This window comes from Acanthopagrus latus, chromosome 17 (genome assembly GCF_904848185.1).
Source record: "Acanthopagrus latus isolate v.2019 chromosome 17, fAcaLat1.1, whole genome shotgun sequence".
Taxonomy (NCBI): Eukaryota; Metazoa; Chordata; class Actinopteri; order Spariformes; family Sparidae; genus Acanthopagrus; species Acanthopagrus latus.
The window spans coordinates 18984178-19008165 of record NC_051055.1 but is presented as its reverse complement, the minus strand read 5'-3'; the positions used below and the strand labels follow the sequence as shown (position 1 = coordinate 19008165).

Here is a 23988-nt window from a genome sequence, read left to right as displayed (position 1 = left end):
TCCGCGGTCTTAAAATGCAAAAAGATAATTTCATTCAGACATCACAGCCTATAGTTTAAGGCTGCACTTTTCAATTAATTAAAAAGCGTCTCCTCAAGATCTTTTTGACTTATAAGCTATTTTTCCATGACAGTTTAAATATAAAATTGCAGGTTCAGGCAACAGTTTGGTTTAGTCACTGTTGTCACACACTGAGAAATTCACTCAGTATTTAATCTTGCAGGCTACAGTGTTTTTCTCTTTCACCAGACACGCGCCTCATCCCTTCAGTTTTCTTTTCGTCACAGCTGATCAGAGCTGGGGCCCGTAAACACCCATGACTACTGCAGAATTGACTAACCAGATTTTGATGCTGGACTGAATTTTTAAAAAATCAAGGGAACACAAGGAGAGAAAGGAAAGAGAGCATTGAACCCACAAACAGGCAAGCAGTGGACAGGACGATGACATAATACACACACCTGGAGCATCTTGAAGACCCTGAGGAGTCCAGTGTGTGGAAGGAGGGGGCCGTTGCAGACCGCTAAGCTGTCCCCACACCTGAGACACAAAGAGAGCATGGAACAGGTTAAATGTTTTTTTAACAAGAGCTTAGCAGTCCACATCGGCTATGAGTATGTGAGTATTAATACATGCCTGTATACTGTGACGGTGGGGCCATTCATCTGTTCCTCAATGAGCTGCAGCCTCAGCTTACTGTACTGTAACAAGCAGAGAACCCGCAGAAAATGCATAAACATCACAGCTCAATGTTGACAACAGGACAATGAGAAGGGGCCTGACCTCATTAAACAAAGGGACAGTAGAAAACATTACCCACACACACCGTACATGTTATCAAAGGCAACATATATAAACACTCAGCTACACAACCTGCTGTAGGTACAGCACAGTTCAACATGGCAGAATGATGATCTGCAGAGACATAAGGCACCAGAACATATTGTATTATGCTGGGAAAAAAAAACACAAGTTATAACCAGGTTCTCTGTTCTAATCATAATCATGATGATAAATCATCCGTGGCAATTAACTTTAGTAGCCATGACCACAGTGTGGGTGAGCTACATTACATGGCCGTTGAGGAGGTGAAGATGCAAAGGAGAGGTGGTAATGTGACAGAATGTTTCTTCTGCCTGGATATAATCATTCACAACTTTTTAGGCTCAGATGATACCAGATCCTGAATACATCAGTGACTGTCTTATCCCATATGATTATTATTATTAGTAGTGGTAAGTTTATTTAATATTGCACCTTATACAGAGCAAAGTCACAAAGAGCTTAACAAATAAAATTAATTAAGATATGAAGACACACAAGAAAACATAATTATCATTTCTATCCCAAATGGGATGAATCAGGAGGTGGATATAATCTGAGTTGTGTTTCTTTGAGTTACTACATTACATACCATAGATTTTGAGAATACGGTTGTGGCTCCCCCTATTGGTATTAGTGATTCCCTCATCTGTGACTGTTGATTGTGAAAATGCCAGAACATAACCTGATGACAGGGCTACTTGCCTGAAATGTCCGAGTAGTTATATCAAATAGTCAAATGTGAGAGCTATCCTAGTCAGAGCCCAGTGTCCAACAATTTTCCCAACGCAATACAAATTTATTGTTTCATTTTCTTATCTAACTTTGTAGAGACTCTTTTGATTTGGTAGAAGAAATTCATCATCTGTACAAAAAGATTCAGGTGCTAAGTAACAAATAAACACCAGACAACAAGAATTAGCAAAGTGAAAACATAGCATTAATTATGCTGTGAGAATAAGTCTGTTTCAAGGCAGATATTTGAGGTGCCACTGCAGGAAAAGCACAGTTGTAATTATATTTATAATGACAACAGACATGCCGGTTCAAATGAAGTTGGTACAGGCCTTTGATCGAGCAAACATTAATCTTATTTGCAACACCTGCACTGTTCCTGCTATTAACAGTCATGGTGTATTGTTATAACAGAGACATTGGTTTTGCTGACCTGGAAGAGCTCTTTGACCTCTTCTGTATTCAGCTCCAGTTTGGTCAGAGGAAGTCTGAGGGCGGCAGCTTGGTTACATCTCTCTTCCACATCACTCAGAGACAGGGAACTGTGTGGGAAGGGGCCAGATCCAGATGAGACATTAAAAGCACAAAAATCGGTGGCAGTAAGACACAGCGTATGAATAAAAAAGCACCAGCTTCAGGATAATTATGGGGAAGGAAAAGAGGTCAGGGCCTCTGTACAGACTGTTTGAGATTAACTTTTAATAATCCCTGTGAGGGGAAAAGGTGAACATTATGGAAGCGCAAGATAATGTGTAAGAATATGAAAACAGTGCTGATTAAACACAAAATTCTCTCGTTTATTTTTATTTTTTAAAAGAAAATAAAAATGCCAGGAAGCCACCTGAGCCAAAAAAAAAAACAAGGCCAGGATGGATCCTCTTCAAGGAAAGGGGACCAGCAACTAACGCGAAAACAACATGAATCACAATTTTTACATGCAACTAGAGTCCCGTGCAGCAGTTACATTAATCTCTCACCTGTTATCCAGCAGATGGTCACAGTGAAGGCCGAATTCTGACGTTCCTTCTCTGCACACCTCGGCACCAAATTCTGTCTCCAACACGCCGCCCAGGACACATGCTCCCGTCCTCCACGCTGCCTAAAGTAAGGGAGAGTGGTTCAGAAGGTGTTTGTTCTAGAGGAATAGGGCATGTCACTGTAGATTGACCTCGAGTTACAGTGCAGGAAACATCTAAATAATAGCTAGGGAAGTTAATATTTGCATGCTACTCCCTATTATGTGACCTTATTTCATAGTTTTCTTTTTTCATGCTTTAGTGATATCTTTTGTCTTTTACTGACAACCAATATTCCCTTGACCTCAGAATGTTTATCCCCAAAGTCAGGAATGATAATTGCAAGAAGAAAAAATACATCGTTTTTTAAAATACTATTAATAACTACCTTAAAGGATATGTTAGAGAGAAAACACATGAAAACATTGTTTATTTCAGACAATTCGAAAGAATACAAAAGCACTGTCAAGATACAGAATGGGTGTGATTACCTGCCGTCCCTCAACTGTGTCAAACCCCAGGAGCTGCAGTTCACAGTCTGCCTCTAGAGGCCGTCCAAGCTCCCACAACTCTCCGTTCACTGTACTCACCAGAGCTCCTTTCGCTCTGCAAGGACAGATGCAATAACCCTGTTATATCACTCAAGTAATAAAAAACAAAGTAAGAGAAGAAAGCATGTTTCTGTATGCATTGTGTATTTACCGAACACTCTGTGCAACAAAGAGAGGTGTGGTGACACCAGCTGTTCCCTTTATCATCCGGCCATCAGCCAGACGGATACTGACGGGTGATTCTGCAGCTTCACTTCTCTTATGATTGGCCCGTTTCTCCCTGAGGGACTCAAAGACTTGCAGTCGCTCTGATATAGCTGGGCACACCTGTAGCAGGACAGGAAATATGTAGGTAATGGTTAAAAGGATGACACACATACACACAAACACTGAACATTATGAGCTGTGAAAGGGTTGATGAATTGCTGAATTAGACTGCATGAGGTTTAACTAGGAATACCTAATAAAAAGTAGCTGAGTGTATAATGATACACTTATATCAACAATGTGATGAAACATTTTGATAAAACTTCGAAAAACTTTCGACAGTTCAGCTGCTGTGTTATGATTAAGTGACAACAAAGTCTTAAGTTATTGTTGTACCTAAATTAAAGAGCAAAGTATTAATTAATGGAAAGACATGACATTCGAAGGACAACTTTCTTCTCAATAACCCCATTTACAACTCCTATTAAGTTAAATGTACAATACGCAGCCATACCATATTCTGACAAAAATACTATGTCTAATCATATTTGTTGTTGCTGTTAAGTAAATCACATAACCACATTACAGAGGGAGAGAGAGAGCAGGGAGAAGTGGAGGGAATGGTTTGGTCCATGTCACTCATATAACCAGTGTTTTAAAAGAAGCAAAACAGTCATAGTTATGTAAAAGTAAAAGATATCATGCTAAAATTTCACCTTGGTAGTAACATAGTGCATATATGATAGCGTGTATGTACTAGGGCTGTCATGATATCAGATTTTCACAACACGACTGATGTGGCCAAACAAATTAAAGATGATATTACCTACAGAAATTAAAATGCTCGCAATCACATATATCTTTAACTTTGTTCATGTGGAGGTGAGGACAGTCTTTTACAATAACTGTGAAAAACAATGTAGAAAAAGCGCAATTACTATGAATTAGTCCATCACTAGTGAAAAGACAACCAGATGAACTCAAACTCACGGTGCATAAGACTGAACACCTTCGCTGGATTATTCATCATATGGTTATTATTAACATGCATTCCAAATCAAATGTTTTTCATCTCATGGTTAGCATGAATATTGCAATATTGTGACAACATAGTGTGTTAATAACATATACTCTGGGTTGACTATATCTGGCTATTGAATTTGGTATTCAGAATTTTTCTGATTATTGGAATCAGTGTCATTTAACTCCGATAGCGGATAAGATCATTTAAAAATGTTCTACTTGTTCCTCTGATGCAACTTAATAAGCAACTACAGCTGTCAAATGAATTAAGTGTGTAAGGGTATAATATCTGCCTCCAAAATGTTGTGGGGTGGAAAGAAAAAGTAGCATAAAATGGAAATTCTATACTAAATTAGTCACATTCCATCACTGCATGAAACACTGTACTAACACCAGTGTTGTAAAAGCCTGAAGATAAACTTTTGTTATGGTAAACATGTTGTGTTAAAAATATTCATAAGCCATTCATATAAATAGTACCTGAGTAAATGTTTTAAAGTAGCAGATAAGTGAATTATAAATATATTGACATTCATGTATAACCTGCAAAATATGAGTTGACTAATTATCAGAATGACTGTTTTTAACGTGATTTATGATCAGATCAACTCTTTTAAAGATGTCCTACTTTTGCTCTAAGGCTGCATGCAATCTAAAAAGTAACTGGTAACTAAAGGTATCAAATAAATGTAGAACAAAAAATATTTCCTTCCAAAATGTGAGGCAGTGGAAGTATAGAGCAGAAAATTTTCAATTTTAGATGTTAAACTCAAGTACTAATACCTTAAAATACTCAAGAACAGTACTTGAGTAAATATACTTAGTTACATTCCATCACTGATTAACAACATAAAACATACCCCGCTGTCTATTCAAAAACTGTTAAACTATGTCCTACATGACTGAACATGGCAGACACTTTAACTAGTGAGGAATATGGTTGAAGTTATCACAGAACAAAACTGCCTGATTCAAACATGTGACGAAACACAAGAGTAGTTGCAGCTCTCAACCCACACTAAACACATCCTGTACTGGAGGCTAATGCTAGCTGTAGCTAGCTGTAACTAGCTGTACTGCTGTAGTAACAACCAGGCGCACCTTGCTGTACTTCCTGTGCGCGCGAAATGCCGCACGAGCAGCCGACCGACAGGTAACCAGCCGACACAGCTGCGTCACCGCCATCATACACCACACAAACACACCGGTCTAAACACACGCGTTCATGTTAAAGAAAGACCCCACATTACTGTCAACCTTCTCTGCGATCGGCCATAACACCGGAAGCGCAGGTTTGGACAGCAGCGTGAACGTCATGACGCCGCTGCGCAGTGGCGCGCACGCATAACAACGTCCACGCCAGACCGCGCGGCGCGGCCTGACAAGACCAGCACATACTGTGCATCCACAGCTGATAGAGGGCTGATCAATGATATCTTATTAACACCTGCAGGCATGCACATTCAGAGCAGGGAGGACTAAACACATGCGGAGGTTTAAAGGACACAGTTCGTACTCTGGGATGTGGCGACAGGTGAAGTCCAACACAAACCCATCCATAATCACAGGAGATCAGCTTAACTACCATCAGTTCTGCGATCCACTGGTGTGCAGCCCACAGGACCTCCACATGTAAAGACACCGACCTTCAACATTACGGCAGGGAACAAGGCAGAGCAGCAGAGTCCTTATGGAGCTGCGCACTTTGCTTTAAGAGCCATCTGCTGTGGTTACACCTGCATTAAAACCTATTTATTGAGTGCCGAAGATCTTTTAGATCAACACATAAATAAAAATACAATCGAACTATAAACAATCAATATTCCCCATCTACGCAAACCATCTTCAGTGTAGTGACTACTCAAATTAAGGACATATTTTTGGGCGTACCCCGTGGACACAAAGACGCAATGTGGACAGTTTTAAAGTTGAACTTTGCATCTGAATGCAGTGATCCCTCAATGCTATTTTAACGAGCAACACACTGCAGATGAACTCCTACAATCAAGTTAGTCAGTGAACAACTTTGTCAGTTTTGACCTGGGACGTAACTATATTTGGTTGTTTCACTATTTTCAGAGTAAGTAGCTCATAGTTGTGCTGTCGTTACAGCAGCACGTAACTGGAGACTTGGATGTGTTCAGTTTAAAGACTTAATAACTGAAGTACCACTGGACTGCCACGTGGGGGAGTTAGAGCACCATGGGAAAGAATATGGTCCACCTACATGGTACAGAAATCCATTTTCAATAGTAAAATAAATATACGTTTAGTGTAATCGAGCTGTTTAAATACTCTGCACAGGCAGGTTTCAATAAAACGGTGACTCACTGGCAAAAGCTGATCCATTTTACTGTGGTTGGACCAAGTGATTGATAAACCCTGTGTGTGGATTTTTTAAAATACTGGACCACCTTCAGTATTTGCACACTCACTTCTCTATATCAGTGGTGAAATCTAGTGGTCAGAACACATGTACGTAGAAACAGCCTGCATGTTTAAGCTCTTACTGGCCTTCGTCAGATAATTTTCTAACACAGGGAGCTGGTAGGTAGGTTCAGTATCTATATTGAATATTACAGCCTCTGTGCCATACACTTAATTGTATGTTTTTAATCCAGCCAAACTGCAACATTTCCCAATGAAAAACTTAAAATATATTGGGCCAGCATGCATGCATTTAGTTAATTCGTCTTTATAATCATATTAAATGTGTGAAGAACAAAAAAAACAAACAAAAAAAACAACAGTGATTTGTGTGATGTGATGTTATGGCTGGAAAACTGGAACTGGGTCATAAACAGTCCATGTATTTAGTTAATGTTTCAAATGTGGTCAATGTAATGATCAACATGTGTTAATCTGTAACTGTGTCACAATATGTGGCTTTTTGGCACCAAGGTGCATGAATGTGTGCAAATGTTTCGCATCAAGCCAAAAATAAAAAGAGAAGAAAAATAAGGGGGGAAAAAAAAGGAACAATCCGTCTTCTCAAGGAGGTGCTGACAGAAAAGTTGAAATCGAGGTCGTAGCGAGAAGAAAAAAAGAAATAGAAAACAGCAAATTACCTTCTTTGTTCAAGAAAGACGAGCACCAGCTGCTTACAGTCGATGGTGCAACCACAAACAAAATGACAGATGTACCAAATATGAGTGAAAAAGGGAGGAAAGTCATTCCACGAAAGTACTAAAAAGTGTGGTCGCTGATAAGATTCTGCAATATGCGTAGTGAAAGAAAAAGAATAAAAACAATATGAGGGTTGTGATCACCCCTGTGCGTATGCATATATAAGAATGTGTGCATGTTCATCACACCAGAAAGGATTGGACACTCAAAGACCAGAGATATAGCATCATTGATGAGAACAGCAGTAAGAGCAAATAAACGTATCAAATGTACACAGACCATCAGCAAACTCAAGTTGTTAAAGAGGAAGTGAGGAGAAAATAACGAAGAGGGGTTATTTACTGGGACCACTGAAATAGGTGCTTGGTAGGCTAGAAGATTTTTATAACAATGAATAGAGCGTTCTCTCTGTGCAGTGTGAACACAACAATGACTTTGGCTTGTACTGTTTCTTCTCAGATAAAAAGACACACAGTTTACAGGGGGTGGTAACAGACTTGCATAACATTCAGTAAAACATCAGAACTCTGATGGCGTGCCAACACTGGTGACAAATGTTCTCTATACATTGTCAAAATGTATCTACTCAACTTTATGCGGGAGCTTTTTTGCAGGTGCTCAGTGCATCTTGATGAGCTGAACTTGTAAAATGAGCACAGGAGACAACACACACTCCATGATCAGACAAACACAGGAGGATTTGAGCAGCGACACCCAACATGCACCTCTCACTGCGTAGGTGTGCACAGTGTCGAACAGAGGGAAGCATTACGTAAATAACTCCTGCACAAGGAGGAGGATTAGTGGCATCGTGCTGACGCATTTTTACCCTCAGAGGTGTTGAGAGGTGCAGGAGTGTTTCTGGACAAAACCGAGTGACACAAGGTAAGCACAGGGAGTTGAGGGCCAAAGTATGAAATTAGGAAAGAAACAAAACAGAAGATGGGGCCAAAACAGCTGGATTATTTAAATAAACCTTTTTTCCAAACAATCGTAATTATCTCAAATGCGTTCGCCCCCTGATACCATCTGTGAGTGCTGCCGTATCTGTAAATTGCCATTTCTATCAAGTAAAAAAAACACAGCGCAAAAAATAAAGGCGTTAAATGAAAATGGCAGCAGCTGTGTAAATAGATGAAATCAGTTTCTCTGAAAAAAAAAACAAAAACAGGCAGAACAGCGCAAATAAATTACAACAGCGCAATTCAATTGGTGAATAGTGATCAAATAAAATACCTCCCCCCCCAGTTGAATTGAAACTCTGGATTTTATTCAAGTCAGTACATGATGAAGCCTAGCAAGAGAGTGGTTCAAGCTGAAATCCCCCCGCCTCTGACCCACCATCCACTACTGAGTATCTTCATGACTCAGTCTAACTTGAAGTGCGAACAGGCAGACATTTATGTTGGAAATAAAAAAAAAACAAAAAAAAAACACAGAATTATCTTCACCCTCCTCTTCTGCATGGTAGTTTCAAAAAGGAGGACAGAAAGGTGCGACAGACACTGCAGAGAAAATTCTTCTGGAGCTAAAGCTTATCCAAGGCCTCAATCACAGTAAAGACGGGGAGTGTGAGTGACGATCAATGTCCTCGTTAACAGAAATAAGAGCTTGAAGAGAAAAAGAGCTGTATCATCTCAGTTTTTTATATTTACAAGCTTAGAGATATACAGTGGGAGAGATGGAAGCGTGAAAAAGAGTCGAGCAAGAGAAGAATATTATTTACAGCAGGTACTCTGGAAGTAGGAACATGTGTTAACCTCGGCTGCAACACAGATCTCATCACATTGAATGAGAATTACCATTTCAGGACACACAGCACACACTCATACACTCATGGAAGAAGAGATTACTTTGGAAAATACTTCAATAATCACTCTAGACAAACATTTTAAAGGAATAGTTTGGTATTTGGGAAACTTCATTATTGGCTTACTTGGTTAAGTCAAATGACATATCTGTCAGTTAAACATAAAACTGTGGACAAGACAAGAGTCTGCTAAGCACAGCATAAAGACTGGAAACACGGGCAGACAGCTAGCCTTAAGGTGACAAAATCAGCCTGCCTTGTTTTGCTAAGAGCTGGGACTTTCTTGAGTCTTATAGCTGTGGTGAAGTTGCCAGGCAACCAGAAGAGACTCAATGAAGTCACCGTGCCCAGCGTCCAATGAAACTGTCAGCACGTATTTTTTAACGCTTTAGCTTTTTAAGAATTATACAAGACAGAACATGTTGATTCATTAGCTTAAGAGGTGTTAGCACGGGTGGTTTCTTTTAGTTTCTGACAGATAAAGGCTGGCTGCTGTTTCCAGTTTTATACTACGCTAAGCTCTATATTCAAAAAGGACACACATGTGATACTGACCTTCTCATCTTATTTGTGGTAAGAAAGCAAATAAGCGTATTTCCCAGAATGTCGAACTATTGCCTTCAGTTTTCCCTCTGCATCCCATGAGACCCTTACCAGTCTCTCTCACTCTCCTGCTCTCTCAGGTAGGCAAAATAAAGTTTCATTTCTGTGTTTTCTTCCTATGGTTATGTCACACTTGCAGCAGACCTAATTAAACTTTTATCTACTATGTGTGGAGAGAGATGGAAAAAAGCGATAGATTGAGGCTCGTTACACAACACTCTGCACTATGTAACAGATAACCTCGAAGCTGTACTGTACAGTGTAACATGACTGGCTGGCTACCTAGCTGAAGCATGGAGATCTGATCAGCTATTTACACACAACCTAAGGTAGTTTTAATTCAAGCTAATTAACAGAGTAAAGATATCTGGGCTCATACCAGCAGGGCTAACACACACTCTGCACTTCAGCGCAGAGCACTTGTACTTCTCGTTCAGCATGTCATAGATGACCACTTCAATAGCGCGGTGGAAGGAAGGGTCTCTTCTGCCCATGGAAAGGACCACCTGTGAACGGAGGACCAGGTCGCTTGCCCCCACGGAATCCCCCCATTGGGTGATCTCGGTTGTGATGCTGAGAGGGGTTTCGGCCTCGCAGCAGAGGTCTCTGTGGGATGGGGACTGAAAGGATTGGGGGTCGAGGGCTGGGCAAGTTGAGGAGCGGAACGGGGTTAGAGGTTTGGTTGCGGGGCTGAGCCGGAGGACTAGCGGGGGGCTTGTGAAGAGGAGGGGCAGAGGACTGAGAAGGGAGGCGAGGGGGGACAGTGTCGACTGCAGGGGAGTTAGGAGTAGAGGGGGAGGGTGTGGAGGATGTGGGAGAGGGGGGTGGAAGAGGCAGACTCAGAGGCTCCTTCACTCTACCCAGTAAGGGTAGAGGAACACCAGGATTACCTTGGCGGAGGAGAGGGGCTGGGTGGCGGGAAACAAAAGGCTCTTTAATTGTGCCAGGGCGGGGCAGCTTAGGTGGCTCGCCTAGCAACGATGTCATGAGGGGCGGAGGACCTACTTTGTTTCCTCTGGGCCCCAGCCCGCCACGATCTGCACCTTCAGGTCTGATTTGGGGAGGAAGAGAGAGGGGGCGGTCAACAGGGACCAATACTCCGCCCACCATGACTGCTGAGGGCACATTGGCATGGAGAGGTGTAGGGGAAGGGTGCTGCGGTACAGGAGGCGGAGGCGGCCTCGGTATTGGTGGAGGGGCGCCAAAGAATGGGGATGTAGGGGGAGGATGCTGGTGGAGGAGTGATGGAGGAGGAGTCTGCATGTTCTCCGTATGGTAGGGCATTTGGAACTGAGCTTGCGGAGGAGGATGTGAGTGAGGATGAGAGGGAGGAGGTTGGAGATGTGGGAGGAGGAGATGAGAGAGAGGAGGCGGCATGGAGGTGTTAGGGTTAGTCATGTCCTTGGTGCCTCCTTGGCCAATGTTATGAGGGGGTGGTGGGGGGACATCATGGGGTGAGGGAGGCTGAGCTTCCATGTATTCTTCCTCTTCATACCACATAGCTCCCCCTGGCCGACCGCCAGCCCCTCCGCCTCGCCGAGAGCCTCGGCCCATCATGCGGATGCTCTCTACCGTCTTGATGCGCTCTCCAGCGAGTGGGCGGTTAGAGTAGCCGAGAGTTTGGATGGGTGCCCCTTCAGTGCAGGGTGACACTAGTGTCTCAATACGATGGTACTGGCCCTCCTTCCTACCCGAAGACTGAGACTCTTCACTTTTCCCCTTGTCATCTCTTTTCCCACTCAGACCTCCGTCATCTGAGCTACTGCTTGCCTTACGAGAGCCTGCAGAGAGTCTTCTTTCTCCAATCCCTCTGCTGTTTCCCATCATCTTTAGCTGCTGTCCATCTTTCTTACCCTTCATGTCATTACTAGGTGAGGAAGAGACATGCTTCCTCACATTCATCATCTCATCGTCCTTTAATTTTGTGCCACTCTTTTTCCCAGCTCCGTACCGGGAGGAGGAGGAGGAGCCCAGATAGTCGCCATTGTTGCTACTTCCTGATGGGGTGATCACAGCATCCCAGGGTTCGCTGCGGTAGGCTGTGGGTGACAGGTTGTGACCTCCAGATGACCCATGAGAATCCGGCACACTCCCAGGTGTGTCCATGATCTCATCTTGGGTGGGGGTACCAGCAGCCTCGTCTCTCACTGGGGTCCCGTCGACTCCATCGGGACTGGCATCACCTAGAGCAAGACTAAAACCTGGATTACCCTGCAAGAAACTGTTGATTTTCGATTCTAGGCTGGGCGGAGAGACAGAGGGAGCGGAGGGACGAGGAGGGGGTGGAGGAGGAGGGGACAGCTGTCTCTCTTTCTCCCAGTCTCTGGTTCTCCCAGGTGTCTCTCTCTTGAGGCTGTTCCCCAGAGGGGGTTTAGTTTTTGGGGTAGCTGGGCTGAGCAGGTTTTTAACTGATGATGATTCTGGAGAGGTTCGGGTGGGAGGTGCAGAGCTGGTGTTTGTCACACTTTGCAGGAGGGAGGACAGACCTGCGCCGAGACAGAAAATCAGCAGTAGAATTTAGTGACATTTTCCATAGAAAATAAAAATTTAAGCAAAGTTTTCTATATGTGAGTTTCACCTGGTGTGTTTGTCTTAGACAGAGCATTGAGGATGCCTTCAGGTGTGATGTCGACACGTGACAGGATGCTGGCAAGGGCAGGGCTTGAAGGGTTCACTTTCGAGGCTGCCGACTGGCCAGAAGGAGTGGTGGGTGTTCCTGGAGACGGCCGAGCAGGACTAACTGCTGACAGACATTTACAAGACAGATGGAAGGGGTTTAAAAAGGGAGACTTAGAAAATCACAGCAATTACCTTTGCATTAAAATCATCTAAATTTCTATGAACTGCAACTCAGAAGTTAAGATAACCTGATGAAGGTGTAAAATAACCCTGAACTATACGTTGCACATAGATTAATTGCCTTATTGTTGAATAAGCAATTCAAAGCGTAAAGTGAGGAAAAAATGGTTTATAGTCCGGACAGGGAGCACATCTGTACTCGGAGCTTTTAGCGTTTCTGATCACCATTACAATCATCTTTCCTTAACCTCTAACACACCTGTATTCTTCATGGCAGATGTGAGTGAGCTCAGAATGGAGCTGATCTTTCCCAGGTCCACCTTCTCCAGATTGACTCCCAGAGGGGTTGCTGGAGTGCTCTGAGCTGTAGCAGAGGTAGGAGTCACTGAGGTCGCTGTGGCAGCAGTAGAATTGGTCTTTGAAGCTTTCGTTGGTGTGGTAGGAGGCTTTGATGCTGCATCTGACTTTGCAGTCTTGGAAAAAAGACCTGGCACCTTGTCCTTTTTGTCACCTGCTAGTAAAAATAATTAAAAGAGTTGATACATTATCAAATCTAAAAATTGGGCAGCATAATATAGATCTATAGGGAAAATTCAATTATGACCCGTTCACAACAACAACAACAACAACAACAACAACAACAACAACAACAGTGTTGCCACTAACCCCCTGCTGTGACAGCCTCAGCCTCTTCATCAGACATATCCATGTCCTCCATGTCTCTGTTGTCGCTGGGTACTTCTCCTTCATCCATCGCCTTTCCATCCAGCTCTGGATCCACTTGGGCTCTGCTGCCCCCCAAGCCTAGGAAGGGTGAGTCAGAGCCTGTGGGGGAGGGGGCGTCCTCAGAGGGTGAGGGGATGGGAGAGTCCTCGGGTCCAGGTAGAGTCGACTTGAGGGAATCCAACTTCCTTTTAAGACTGGCCACGCGGTTGGCAAAGGCGTTATATGCCTAAGAGAAAAGAAAAGAGTAAATTGAATCAAATGAGGGTTATGAAGAAGATAAAATGTTCTAAAATGATTTTCTATAAAATTAAACATCAGTACCTCTCAGCATTAATCAATACATTTTCAATGATTGTCTGCTGAACCATTCTCACTTTCTTTTCACAAAAACAAATACAGTCTTTGGGTGTTTCAAATTCTCAGTTGCTCCGTCATCAAGCATGAAAGTGACAATGTCACGACCGAACACTCACATTGGCCACAATCTTAACCTCCTTGTACTGCATCTCGTAGAAAATGTCTGCATTTCCCAAAGCCTCCAGCAGAGGAGGCCCTGTTTTCAACTCTTTATCCAGGAAGCCAACAAAATCCTGCAGCTTCAGACTGCCGTCCTCAAAGTCCTTGGCAAACTTGTTCCCTTCTGCCTTGTCTGGAAGAGAAGACAGTTGACAGACAAGCAAAAAGTTTAGTACCTGAAAACCCAGTGGCAATGTCTCTTTGTGATACCCAAGAACAAGTAAAAAAATGTCTACCATTACGTTGGATTTTACAGTTTAAAAATATTCACAATATTCTGTCTTTTGATGAACATGATCCAACTACTTAAATCTGCCAAGGTGATTATGTTTTCACCCTCTCTGTTTATTGGTTGGTCTGTCAGTAGGTTTATACAAAAAATACTGGACGTATTTTCTTGAAACTTGGAAAAGATCACATTTACTTTTAGTGTGGATCTGGATAAAGGGAAGGATCCAGGAATTGCTTTTCTCACATTCTTTAAAATTATGCCTTTATTATGACATCTTTCATTTTCTCAGGTGTGCAAGGCTCTTAATGAGAAATTCAGGTAGTTTAAGTGGCTGATATATATGAGTGAGTACAAATGGGGACTCTTACTCTCGGCCTCGGCAGAGGTATGCACTCTATCGAGTGCCATTCTACTTGTTAATATAACCCATTATGGAATGTTTCTATGCAAGTACATACCAAAGTACGTTACTTAAAGTGCAACTCTTGCCAAAATGCAACCTAGGCTTTATTCTCCACTGGCAGGATGGTGGTTAGCGGAACAAGCATCTGCAGAAATTGTTCAAAAACTTTCTTTTTAGTAAACTCTGTGTACATAAACAATGTTCTCAATACTCGTGTTCATGTGTAGAGACCCTGGTGATACTATGAGCAAAGTTTCATGTTGTGTCAAGTCTTCTTAGTGTTTTAACAATAGCGATTTTGATGCTATCGGAAATGTGCCCCATGCAGCCCCATTGAAAATGTGTTTGACCCGAAAATGAAAATACAGTAAAGTGTCTCTTCCATCATAATTATGCTTTTATACGAAGTTTTGACTCGGGTACATTCACAAAAAAAGCCTTGGTTGTATATTGGTGAGAGTTTCACTTCAAGAGCAATTCTGTATGTATGTATGTATGTATCTATGTATGTATGTATTGTACTTTCAGTGTATGCTACTTTATAGGTCAACTTCCAAGTATCTAAATTAGGTTTCACACTGACAAACCGTAACATTGAAATGTATTTCTTAGTGATAAAAACACAATGATGTAAAATTGTATGGCACTTTGAAGTGAGCCATTCTGCATAACAATTACTTTGAATACTTTAAGTACATTTTGCTGGTAATGTTCTGTACTCTGTGACATTGTGAATTCAGGGCTTTTACTTGTAGTATTTTTGAGCTACGATTTTTCTACACCCCGCCCCCATCCCCACTGCTTAGAAGAGTCAGAGAGGAAACAGTGACACAAGATCCCACTTATCCAGGATAATCCAGACCTTACTGCAAACAGTTTACACTGGAACTACTTTTTACTAGGGTTGCAGTAATATACCAGTCTGCATTTACGTATCTACTGTAATGAATTCTATGGTATTGGTGTTATTAAAAAAATATATTAGATAAATCATAATAAAGCGTTCAAAAAAATAACCCCCTCTGTTCTCATTCTGTTAAGGGTCACTGTAACTAATAAAATTATAATAATTGTGTAGTACTGTGTGACATGAAACTGCAGAATTAGTCCCGCTTCGCCTCTACTTATGCTGTGTAAACTCTTGTGTTTTGACATGAAGAGCATACAGATATCTGTGTAAATATCAAGTATTTGTGGCAGAGGACCTAAAAGTACACAGGACAATAAGTGTGTGATGAAGCAGAAATAAGCTCAGTGACATCTGACCTTTAAGTCTCTTCAGAGCCTCAGTGCTACAGACGTCCACCCTGAGGGCTGCCACCTGCTTCTCCCGGAACTCCTCTTCTGCAACTGCTTGCTTATGTCTCGACAACTGTTCAATGAGGGAGTGGGGCTAGAAAAAGAAACAGATGACAAGAGTTACAGAACTTTTAGACACATTCTAACACAATGTAAGACAACTTAATACACAAGACTTACTGTGAACTCTGCCACAATCTTAGACTTGAGGGCAGCTTTGGTGTTGGTTGGTGCTGGTGAATTAAAGTAAAACATGAACTTAATAAAATACAAACAGAATTGCAACTGTAAATAATGTGAAATAAACAACTGTACTTTTAGATTTGATTAACATGGCTCAATATGGATGCTGAGTGTAATATCAAACTGACCATTTGTCGATGGGGCCTCCTTGTCTTTCTCCTTTTCCCTCTCCTTTTCTCTCTCCTTTTCTTTTTCTTTTTCCTTCTCCTTCTCTTTCTCCTTCTGCTTCTCTCGCTCCTTTTCCTTCTTGTTCAAGTTGCCTTTGAACTGGGCAATGACCTCCTCAGGATACACACTCCTCTCCTCCCAAATCGTAAAAATCCTTTCCACTGACTTGCGGACCTTCCCATCTCTGACAACACAACAGAGCACAACTCAGTACTGGCAGAAAGGCAGGACAGGCACAGCATGTGTGATTAGTACATTTATCAGTAATGGACAATATAGCCATAAAATAATACAGAGGTATTTTAGGATATAGTGTGATATACATAATAAATCTAATGTTTTTAAATCTCCTTAAAAGTAGTTCATAAATGCTAGAACTGGGTGACAAAGTCAATATATTTTTACATTGATACCAATATTGGCAAAATATTGTAGGGCTGACCACTAGTACTAACAAGATTATATTTTTGCTTGATCATTAAATGTGTCTATTATGACTAAGTAGGTAAAGGCAAGTATCTGAACAGCTTGGTAAGTTCAACACCAAAAATGATGTCACTTTACTGTAATGCAGCCCTTTAAAACCAGGAAAAGAGACAAACACTTACATCACAATACAATATTGATATATTGCCCAGTGATACATGTTTCATACCAGTATCTCTACCAGTAACTGCCACATAGATTTAAAAATATCATAAACATATTAAATGCATCATAATTTATGTTGGTCCAATATTAGAGATGGATAAAAAAAAATCTGTGTACTCACTTGATGAGCTGAGCAGCATTAGGGAGGACTTCTGCGAAGGCTGCACGATAGACAATTGCATTCCTTCTTTTGCAGTTCTGTATCACATCATTGGCAAGGTAGAAGAGATTCAAGCGGTGATTGTTGTCAGCTGAAAAATAAAAGCAGAGAACAAGAATATAAATTCTTCCTGTGGGTCCATAATTTTAAGAAATGGTTTTAGACCCACGTACTCAAATTTAAACCATTAAACTGGTATTGGGATTGTTTGTAACTGATGCAGATATTTGGGAATAATACATGTCAATAACTGACTTATAACTTTAATACTGATTTTTACCCATCAGGAAATGATTTTACAGCCAAACAACAACTGATAAATTGATCAGAACCATACTATCACTGGATTATAGCCTATTGTGGATATATTGCTCTTTAGAATATATGTTGGACAAAAACCTAGAACTCAGATACAAAAACAGCAACCTCGTCACACTAATTGTAAAATGCAAAAAATAATGTTATTTAAAATATCATTTAACATGTTATGCGCTTTAGTAGTTAGGAGATGCATCACCTGAGTATGGACCATCATATACAAATACATCCCTCACACAAGTCAATATTCAATAATATTGTTCATATCAGCCCTTCAATTTCAGATGGACTTCATCTAAAAGCCTGTATGGCATCCTGATCTTTGAATTTATTGTCAGGGAACACAAACAGCTTTGATTAAATCTATGGCTGAAGACTACGCCTGCTTTTGCTGATCCAGGAATCTGTTTCCATGGACACCTTACTTTAGTATTAGACCCACATTTACATTTCCAAAAGAAAAGACAGAAAAAAGCAGTATTGGCAAGGACACAATGACATCTACTGCTTCCTAAAATAGATTCAATTTCTGTACTATCGCTGATTTTACCCGCAGAATTCAATTACAGCCAGTAAGCAGGATTTGTGGCTAATGCTCTCTGACTTTCAGGAAGAAAACAGGTTATATATAGCTTATAAAAAGGTCTAAAACTCTTTATTATGTCACATTTTGTTACATTTTAGCAGGGGGCAGCGTCGCAGTTAGTCTAAAAGATGTACGATTAATACCATATATCAGCAAATCATTGCAAAAGTCTATGCAAAGAAATCTTATATTTGTTAACTTAATCTCACGAGATAGAAAAGGGTAAAAGAAAGTTCTGTGCGCTACAAATCAGAACCCTACAACTGTCTAATTAATATTTACACAAATTGCACATATTGTTGGCATACTGTACACATCTTTATCTATTGTACATATATCTATTTAATATTGTTCTGCAATGATGACTGATCTATTTTTATTATGTTGCTCTAATCTTTTGTCACTCACAGGATCAATATACCATATTATCTACCTAAATACAAATATGCTCTTCACTATCTACAGAGATCATGCTGTAATTGAGCTATAATTGTTTTTGAAAATATTTTCAATTCCTTGACATTTAAATATCAGCATTAACCCCCAAAAGTCAGAAACTTCTAATACAATACAATCATTAAAAAATATAGCAACAGGGGGAATTATCAGAGGTAATCTGAGCTGGAATTAAGTTATTGCATGCCAAGCAGATTCACAAGATAATATGAGTGTGAAAGCCCCATGAGATAAGATTAAACAACAACAGACAACTACTCCCCACTCAAAGTCATCACCCACTCATGCACATACAAAGCCAAAACACACTGCATTCATCACTTAATACAGTTATGACACCCAAACACAACTCAAATTACAATATATAGCCAAAAGTCTTAAATCCAACTCCCTTCCACCATCAGACTCCATAACAGATATATCAAACGCTTCTAAAAAGAATGAAAAGCAGTTGTAATTAAGAAATCAGCCTATCAAACTGAAATCATCCAGAGACTATGCTGCACCAGCTTTCCTTAGGCATTAGTATTAAATGTGAAACAAAATTAAGAACGAATACTCGCGTATTGGTCATGCCAAATTTGTTGTTATGTGTGTCAAATATTGAAATTTCATTTGCTCTCACAGGTTACTTCAAACTTCTTGCAACAAAGTTACGGATGTCCGTTTTATTTGACATACAAGTAATGATTGCCTGTTTCATTACTCCAATATGCCACTGAAACTATAAATGCTGCAAAAATGATAAAAATCTGGTTGTTATTATCATTTAGTTATGATTTAAAATTAACTTACATATAAAAACACAAGATTGAGTGAAAATATTAAATGCAAGTATCCCTCAACACCATAAAAAGTAAGATAGATAAAGACAAAACAATCAATATGATATTGTTCTACTTGAGATCAAAATGTATTATTGAAAATCATTTGTTGTCTATATCAAACAGCTTACTTATATTTTGGAAGACTAAATCAATACATGGTTTATTCAAACCTAATTTAACAACTTAACAGATGGCATATAGTCAGACCTTGGCAATGAGTCAATAAAATAAACAAATGAACACAAAACATTATTTTACAATGCCCAAGTACTATTTTACTCTTATGGTAACTAATACATCCCATTTGATTCAGAGCTATTAAACTTACAAACATTATTGTGTTGTAACTATATTGATCACTTCTGACCCCAAACCTTTGTTACACATTTTTGTTTTTACTATAACCTAAATCATAACACTGTGCTGTAATGCATTAACAGACAGTTTACATGAGAAAATGCGGTACCATATAAAGTTGCATCCTGTGTTTGTATCATCCTCACTTAAAGCTAACAACCTTCACACCCATTCTGACCTAACACGGAAAAACATTAATTATCTTATTTAATAAAACTAGAATTTGCCAAGTGCTGATACCATTGATATTACAATGTAACCTGGTGCACCTCCAGTAAACACAACTCCAGATTAATGTCCAGACACAGCATGTTGACAGTGGTGATCGAAGATAAACTGTAAGTATTTAGATCATTTCTGGCCAACACAATACTACAATCTTAAGACAATTTTCCAGAGAAAAGGTTTTGAGTCTGTTCACCAATAATCGTACCCAACTTTGACAGTGCATTCATAATGAGATGACAAACTACTAAAACCAGAAGGGCATTTGGAGATTGCAGATGCTCACCATGGTCAACAGTCTTAATCTGAAAATCTAAAACCACAACCACTATCTGGATACTTTCCCAAAAACTATGATGTCAACACATGATGGTGCTTAGCTTAAGTCTAAATTTGGTTGAGAGTGTGATTAGTTACATGATATTCATGTACTTACATTACCATACCTAATTTCACCAGTTCTCCCCTGAAACAACTGTTCCAAATGCTCAATAGAAACTGCTTTCTGTATGAAATTTGAGCACCAACATGGGTCAGTGAACCAGTGGGTAACACTGAATTGTGACAATGGGCATACATGATTGTGATATGGAGGTATTGCATTTCTACAGCTGGCTATGTTTTGTCACTGCTGAACTATGCTACCATCTACTGGATTTTAAAATGTGTGGTATTCATTTTGCCAAGGCCAAATCTCGCAAACTTAATGAAAGATAAATATAATTTGTGTAATCGCCCTGTGACTCGGATTTGCTCCCAAATTTTATGGGTTTTTCCAGGGTTAGGGTTAGGGGTTCCATCAGGTTTCATGAAAATCCGGCTGTTAGTTTTACATTATCCTGCAGATAAGTAAACTGGACCTCCTTGGTGTAGGTTATGAATGCAAACTGTTGGTTTGCTGGGAGGAAGAACAATCTGGTAACTGCTTTGGTAAAAAGTTGACAAAGATTGTCTTTACTCAAAATTAACCCTTGTTTTTTCTATAATCTTTTTAGACATTTAGAGACGTTTATCATGGAACCAAATATGACACAGCCTAACCAAGGGCCAACAATAAATGGTGACCGGTAGATTGCCTCTTGGAAAGCAGGCACTGCTCTAACAATGGCTCAGCCAGCACGCAGCAGCTCACAATCTGCTGTCAGCATAAGCTTTTATCATTCATTGCTCTGCGGGCAGTGATGCGGGAGGATAAATAAAATGCCTACATAATGATTTGACTCAGACACTGGCAATTTGACAAGAGGATCCTGAATGAATAATTCAAATATCCAGATAGAAGGGCTGGGACCTATAAAAGATCTGGCAGTACTGAGGACAGAGTTTTCCATGGTACGGAAATTCTACCACACTATGCTGACAAACTATACTTCCAGATTTTCCATCAGTGACAATTTCATACAGTGGATTATTTCAGCAATCAGCATTTATATGATTTCCAATGAGATTGGAAATTAATCAACACTTCCACTTTGAAAAATCAATTGAGTGAATAATTTATAATAAATAAATAACTTTCCTTTAGATCATATTGTTTTCACACACACACACACACACACACACACACACACACACACACACACACACACACACACACACACACACACTTAAACAAAACAAGGTAACAAACATCCATTCAAGAATCCTCATAAATAGCTTTAGCTTCAAACTATCTTCCATGTACAAATGTGAAACTACATTTTCCCATAACTGCCACAGTGATGAGTCAATACAAAGAATAATCTTTACAACTTAGCCAAAGTAACAAAATTATTCTCAAAATTCCTAAAGGAATTACTAAAGTCAAAAACTACCAACAATTCATCTAAAAATCCCCCCAATGTCTCACTCTACCAAAAGCAGCGTTAAAGCTCAGATGATGACTATGCCTTAATCAAGCACGAGCAACTTCAACAACATTTATTCCTGCATTCACAACATCCAGCACAAAATATATGGTACTTAGTTGCCCTCTTGTCCTGCCCACACTCCACAGATTTGATCCAGAAGCTGATACAATCTGTAAATCTACTAAACTATTCATCACCTCAGGTTTTAGAAACCAGACGGCTTTCAGTTACAACAAAATAACTCCTCTCCAAATGTCTAGGATTGTTGGGTTTCTACAAAACTATGTTGGTTACTGACCAGGCACATTTCTAGAAGATGGCTTCAAACATACTTTACTTGTAATTTGTGAGGTGATAACAACATACAGTCAGAATAACAACTTAATGAATGAGTCAGATTCTTCAAAGACCAAAATGAACAAATGATCTGTGATTTGACAAAACAACCAAGTGAAGACATTACAGGATAAAGACGCTCGAGCAGTTGAGTGTCTATACCAATATATTACCTTAATTTCATGATTCTTCCAAATAACCTATAATCAACAATGAAACGTATGGCCTTTTCCATAAAACTGTGGTGAGCTGCTATACAGAAGCTCAAAAGTAGAGTGTAGTGACTGGTCAGTTAGTTCTTAACTATTAAATTAAATTCCAACTATTCTGATGATCAGTTAGAGAATTTTGAGCTTTTTCCTTAGAAAAAGTGTCTTATATTTCTTGTTACTTTACTCCTATATGACTAAACTGAATATCTGTGGGTTATGGATAAAACAAGACATTTGAGGACATCATTCCAGGTTTTGGGAAACACCAACAGACGTTTTCCCACCATGTTCTGACATTTTATAGACCAAAAAACTAAATAAGTATCAGTGAAAATAATCATTGCTTGCAGCCCAGATGAAAGTAATCTTGAGGTTACATCCGATCATACAAAAAAAAGTTGGATTTCTCTATCACCACTGCAGTATTTTCAAATAACCAACCAGAACCATCAACCACCCTGAATTACTTGAGCGTGCAGGTCAACATACGTTTAAAATGGTTGTTATAGTAATAGTATAATAACAATTACATTTTCTTGAAGCTTCCTTGCATCCCAGTTTGATATTTCATGAATATACCGCCGGTATCTTACAACCAACGTGTGGTTAAAACAATTTTGTAGACGTCATGAGAACATATTTAGGGGGGCTACAGAGAAGTGCATTAATAATTCACGGGTTGAGATGACATTGAAATGTAGCTCAGTCTTAACTCGTTGTGTGATCGTGTCGTGCTCAAAATAACAAACACAAACATTATTTAAAAAAAAAATGAATTTGCTTTTACGCTATTCGACTAACTACTCTGCAAAAACACGAGCCACCACTTGACATAAATACTCATGCACCGAACTTGCACATACGTCAAACTACAAAGCACTGACCAAACCTGGCATGCAACTGAATCTAACTAAGCAGCTTGTACACGTCTTTATCTCAAGAGTTCATTCTCTGAGATAAGCTGTGGAGTGCATGGCAATACCTTGTGAAAACAACTAAATCGGTCGATCCAGACCGTGAACCCTGGGAGGCCCAACTGTAAACATCACGAGCAGCGAACCGTTAGCGCTAGCTTAGCTGCTACCATCGACCAATTTCAAGTTGTGAGAACAGTCGATTTCACATTACATATGACTTTATAAATCAACCAAAATTGCTTTGTGATGCACTGGATTGCAATGCACTTCACGAAGAGATATCACAAGAAGCTTCAGCTGATTTCTGCGAGCCGATCGCGATCAACGCACGCTTGCAATTTGAATTAGCTCAAGTAGCTAGGCTAGCCTAGCGCGTTAGGCTCAGCGACGAGCTACTCACATTTCTTGAGCCACCGCATCCAGTAGCGAACGATAAGACTGTGGTGCTTCTTGTTTTCAATGCACCATGTCGAAAGTCCTTGTATCGACTCCATAGTGTTGGATACTCCTTGAAACCGCCGGTCCAAAGACGCTTCCAGAGCAGCGTTGGAGCCACGGGCTCCGTGGCCGCTTGCAGCCCCAGAACCGGCCGCCATTTCTCCTGCTCTGACTGCTGATGCGGATGAAGGAGCTAACGTAGCTAATGAGGACAAGCAGAAACACGCCCCCATGTTTTACTTTATTATTACGACATAATTTTGTTTACAAACTTATAGTACGCAACACAGAACGAAAGGACATGGCTACTATTTAATGTGTTATGTTAGAGATGGTTAAATATCAGAAGAGAAACTGCGGCAGACAGAAGAGACGG

General features: G+C 40.2%; 2 protein-coding genes across 7 annotated transcripts in view; both read right to left on the bottom strand.

Moving 5' to 3' along the window:
* tars2 (threonyl-tRNA synthetase 2, mitochondrial) overlaps positions 1-10409 on the bottom strand; it is a 19180-nt gene extending 8771 nt beyond the window's left edge. Inside the window, exons 1-7 of one of the 3 annotated variants that reach the window (XM_037073117.1) lie at positions 10273-10409; positions 3276-3451; positions 3065-3179; positions 2535-2656; positions 1991-2099; positions 637-701; positions 462-540 (exon numbers count right to left, since the gene is read on the bottom strand). In XM_037073117.1, the coding sequence (XP_036929012.1) occupies positions 462-540; positions 637-701; positions 1991-2099; positions 2535-2656; positions 3065-3179; positions 3276-3331 (546 nt within the window). In that variant the 5' untranslated portion in view covers positions 3332-3451; positions 10273-10409. Of the gene's footprint in view, positions 1-461; positions 541-636; positions 702-1990; positions 2100-2534; positions 2657-3064; positions 3180-3275; positions 3452-5455; positions 5658-10272 lie in introns of those variants that run through there. The other 2 variants (XM_037073118.1, XM_037073116.1) reach the window with 2 other exon arrangements.
* rprd2b (regulation of nuclear pre-mRNA domain containing 2b) lies at positions 7691-23988 on the bottom strand. 4 transcript variants are annotated; one of them, XM_037073109.1, is made up of 10 exons: positions 23575-23988; positions 17052-17181; positions 16240-16463; positions 16049-16101; positions 15836-15962; positions 13892-14067; positions 13359-13644; positions 12952-13206; positions 12472-12636; positions 7691-12379 (listed from the first exon to the last, which is right to left on the bottom strand). In XM_037073109.1, exons 1-10 carry the CDS (start codon positions 23843-23845, stop codon positions 10350-10352), a joined length of 3717 nt encoding a protein of 1238 aa, XP_036929004.1. In that variant the 5' UTR covers positions 23846-23988; the 3' UTR covers positions 7691-10349. The 4 variants fall into 4 exon arrangements, with proteins under 4 accessions (XP_036929004.1, XP_036929005.1, XP_036929006.1 ...); XM_037073110.1 differs by having other exon boundaries at positions 12472-12633; XM_037073111.1 differs by having other exon boundaries at positions 12952-13203.